Source organism: Pteropus vampyrus, unplaced genomic scaffold, assembly GCF_000151845.1.
Source record: "Pteropus vampyrus isolate Shadow unplaced genomic scaffold, Pvam_2.0 Scaffold4168, whole genome shotgun sequence".
NCBI classification, from domain to species: Eukaryota; Metazoa; Chordata; class Mammalia; order Chiroptera; family Pteropodidae; genus Pteropus; species Pteropus vampyrus.
The window spans coordinates 1-4,710 of NW_011892949.1; the positions used below are offsets into that span (position 1 = coordinate 1).

The 4,710-nt window shown below is 34.5% G+C and overlaps 1 protein-coding gene across 1 annotated transcript; it reads left to right on the top strand.

Annotated features, from left to right (window-relative positions):
- Positions 1-293: 293 nt before the first annotated feature.
- Positions 294-4,483, top strand: LOC111734702 (cilia- and flagella-associated protein 43-like; the record flags this gene model as incomplete). Its single annotated transcript, XM_023526744.1, has 4 exons — positions 294-380; positions 1,137-1,225; positions 3,003-3,216; positions 4,371-4,483. Coding segments are annotated over 4 exons (503 nt in total), but the record flags the coding sequence as incomplete, so codon positions are not given.
- Positions 4,484-4,710: the final 227 nt, after the last annotated feature.

The following is a 4,710-nucleotide window of genomic DNA, read 5'->3' on the forward strand; positions in this document are numbered from 1 at the left end:
CCTGTGTGATTTCATCATCCATACTGCCTTGCCAAGAATGTAGCATGCCCCATAGTCACTTATACACTCACATACAGAGCTGGCTATACTCAGAAAGAGGTCATTGGATGTTTGTTCTTTCAAAGTCTCCAATTGGCTTACTTTCTTCTATAAATGTTATCTGCAAAGGATAGTTCACTGAAACATTTATTTTGTACTAGGACATTCTTTGTTCTTTTTTAGTATCCCAGTATTTTTTTTTTTTTATCCTGAAAAGCTCCAGTCCCAACTGGCTATTCCTAATATCGTTATAGAACCAGACTTCAGAGGCCATCCGGAAATCTAGAGAAGACCTCGATGTGTACAAGGAACATTATGACAACTTACTGGCAGAAGACAAAGTGAGAGCCATTGTCTTACCCACTCGCCAGTACAATAGAGTTGCTGCTGCCCGGATTTGGGGAATATAATTTAATTTCCTCATAGGTTTTCCCCTATTATAATTCTCAGTTATGGGTGAATGTCATTTTATGCCATTGTTTATTTCTGAAAATCACTGAGTAAAATAAATTTTTGTAAACTTTTTAAGCTTTCTCTTGCACAGATGTGGGAGAGATCATCTAGACTTTTGGGCTTTTCAAACTTCAGATTGCAGGCCCCATTAATTGGTCACGATATCAATTTAGTAGACTGTGACCAAAAGTTTTATAATAGAATAGAAAATAATAGAATAGAAAAGCATAAAGAAGAAAGGAAAGGAATGGAAAGGAAAGAAAAGGAAAAGAATGGAAGAATGGAATGGAATGGAATGGAATGGAATGGAATGGAATGGAATGGAGTAGAATAAGAATAGATTCGAGTATCTTATGTGTTTTACAGGTAAATATTATTTTGTGAAACTTAAGTTCTGAATGTTTTCTAAGAACTTTTATATGAAATAATATTTTTCATTCACTGATGTGCTTCCTATTCAAAATAAGTCTTTGAGAAATCTTTGCACAGTGAGTAGTCACCCTGCAACAAGTCTACTTTATAAACCAAGTTTTCATGAATTTTAAAAATCAAAGTGATACAACCCTATATTTTAAAGGATATTGTCAACAAACAAGATGTTTCTGAAAAGATTGCAATCTTTGCAATGATCTCTTTGCCCTTAGGTTCTGGATCGCAGCTTTAAAAAGGAATTTTCTGAAATTCCCAGTCATCAGGTGGATATGCTCTACAAACTTTTTAAACGCCGACCAAGGTCTGTTTCTCCTTTGCTATCATGTTTCTGATAAAAAGTTTGTAAATGAACAGGAGTGTTATTAGATATCAGCTTTCTCCCCTAAATTAGAAAGCAATATTCAGTCTATCATCTTTTATGTGGAAATTTTCAGTGTCTTGATCATAACTCAGTTTTCTTAAAAATAATTATTCTTATATCTTAAGGTAGGCAATAAAGAATAATAATTTCTTTCTATTATTTAAAAATAGGTAGGTAAGCATAGTTCAATTGTAGGTTCTTTTTTATATAAGAAAGTAGTTCCCCTTAAGACAGATGGTATACAGATTTATAAACAGTTTTTCTTAAGATGTGCTCCAGCAAGTCTAGGTCCCTTGTGGTTTGAATTGGAATTACATGTAAAAGGCTTCCAGGACAAAGTAAGTTTGTGGAAACACTGTGTTAAAAAAAAAAAAAAAATGTTAAGTGGTTTTCTTTACTGAAGAACTTCTCAGAACTTGTTTTTGGCCTTTGGATCTCCAAAAACAAGAAACAGAGTAAGCAATGTTCTTCAGACTTATGTAACTACAGTCCCTTTTCCACAGAGCATCTCATGTGTTTGTGTTTAAGATAAAGTTCAAAAAATGCCAGTATAAATGATTGAAAATAACCATTCCAAAAGTTCTAAAATACCTGATTTCTATACTGAGAGTAGCATTAGAATTATATTCCTGCTGATTTCCAAAAGTTTTTTCAAATTCCGATTTCTAAAATTTTCAATCAAACATAATCTAGAAATCATGGAGTTAGTCACAAAGGTATAGGCTCATTTGTGTCTGAGATATAAACTCATTCTCACCTTTGACAGGTTACATACAACCTGAAGAATTCAACTTAGAACATGCTTCATATCTTGATTTTCCTATTTTTAAAGTAATGAGTTATTATAAGCCTTGGGAAGAAAGAAGCAAGACCTCCCATATATTGGGTGATAGCAATGGAAAAAGCATAGCTATACTGTCAAACAAAATTAGCTTTAAATTCTGACTTCATCATCAGACCTGTGCCCTTGGGCCAGTAGGTTCTCTCAGAGCCTCGCTTTCCTCATCTAGAGAAAGAGGTTAGCAATAGCAACTTCACGATGTGTGATAAAGCATTTGATAGTGAATGCCTGGTACAAATCTTTGTACCCCTCTTCCCTTCCCAGTCACATCCCAGGGAAACAAAATTAATCTATTAAGGTAGGTGAAAAGAGGCAGTTCTCTAGTTGTGTATATATCTGAACACAGTCCATCCAGGCTGCTCACCTGCAGAAAGGATACCAGCAGAAGATGTGTGGGACAGAACAAAGGAACATCTACCCTCCTCTTGGGCATCTACTTGCCAAGCTTAAAATACATAGAAGGGTGTATTTTTTTCTTTTCTCATATTTTCTTATTTCTGGTTATGGCCTTTCCTTTTTTGCTTAAAGACCCTTTAACATTTCTTGGAAATCTAGTCTAACAGTGATGAACTCTTTTAGCTTTTACTTGTCCTTCAAGAAGGGAGATATTTTCTAGTGTAAGTAAATTTGCCAATACTGACAATAGTTAGGGACATCTATAGTCCAGCCAGGGTCACATCTGTGGATAAGGGAGAGCATGGAAGAAGGTCGAAGTGGGTGCTTTTCTCTTTGGAATAATTCACCCACCTGTCCTCAAGTGCCAAAGTAAAGTGTCACGCAATGCCATAAGTATGCTAAAGGTCATATTACTTAACACTGATTTTTTCCTGTGTGTGAGAATATGAAAGGTCGATGGGCTTTTATTGATAATACCAGGATTCACAAACAGAAAATGCAGTCAGATACGACCAGTATTGTGCCTTTCGGAGAGCGACCAGGATCTGGGAAATTGAATAAAGAGGCCTATGCCCAGTTAATGAAAGCCATGGATGACTTGGACAATATTAATAACATGCCAGAAGGCTTGGACCCCTTGGTCTGGGAACATTTCTGTATGACCAGACGAGTGAAAGTGGAAAACGAACAGAAGGTATGTAATAACATTTCATTTCATTTAGTGTACTAATATATAAAATATATAATTTATGGTGGCAATACTTCCAGAAAAGCCAATTATTAGGTTTTCCTGCTAGGTTAGTAGGTAGTAATACTAATAATAATATCGATGAAATAAAATATTAATCTTAGTGCTATTGAGGGCTAAGTATAAGCCTGTGCTTATGTAGACCCACACTGTTCAAAATGGTGGTCACTAGCTACATGTAGTTATTGTTTAGTTGAAATAAATATGGCTAGTCCTAATTGAGATATGCTTTAAGTGGAAAACAAACAGATTTAGAAGACCTAGTTTAAAAAATAATGCAAAATGTCTTGATATTTTTATATTCATTACAAGTTAAAATGATTATGTTTTGGATATATTGTATTCAATAAAATATTATTAGTAAAATTAGTTTTACCTGTTTAATTTTATTTTTTATAATGCAGCTACTACAAAAGTTAAAATTACATATGAGGCTTGCATTATAGCTCACATTGTATTTCTCCAGGATGGCGCTGTTGGCGACGTACTTGCCTTCTCCCCTCTGCTCTCATTTTCAGTAGTCCTCGTCTCTTTTTGTATAGATTAGAATTATATTTCACCAGAACCAACTTTATAGTTTTGCTAGAATATTGTTTTTTTGTTTTTTTATTTTTTTTTAATGTAGCAAAGGATAAGAAGCTAAGGGTGTATTTAATTGGGAAGAGGATCCTTCCTCTTGGTACTTCTTGACCATCCCCTGCCTCTGTTCCCCAAAGTCCCTAAATTCAGTGCCACATGCATCAGGCTGGCATATTTTTGCTAAAGTATCTGTGATTTTATAATCGTAGCTAAGATTATAAAAACAAGTTTTTAAATAAGGTATAAGAAAAATTATAGTTGCTTGTATATTTGATTTTTAGCAAGAAGCAAATTAGATACTTTTCAAACTATTCGTGGAATGTGTACCATGTAAGTTTTATGTAACTTATATTATATAATGGCAGGGATTTAGATTTTTATTAATCTCTTAGGAAGATGGGATCATTGAGGTTTTGTAACAAAGTTAAAAGATGTATGTTTTCTAAAGGTTTTAAAAATTGGTTTGCTTTTATTTCTAAAGCTCTATATGTTCTGAAATGCTTGTGGTTTGGTCTCTTCAGGTAAAGCAGAAAGCAGCTGGCTTAATGGAAATGGTGGCTTTCCTCCGGAGAAGAGTTGAGGAAGACGAGCAGGTGCAACAGGACATCGAAAAAGCGTTCCATGAACTTGTTCTGTAATTTGAACCTTTCACTCATATATTAAAAGTCTAAGCTAGGGCTAAATTAGGTATATTATCACGGGGAAAGAATGCCTCCTCCCCGGTTTATGCCTGCAGAGACTTATCTATCTATTTTGTTGGGCTTTATAACTTCTCTTTGAAAAAGTGCATTTTGTTACATGATGCCTTATTTCAGAATGGAACTTACCTACATGTTCCATTATTCCATTATTATGAATAGG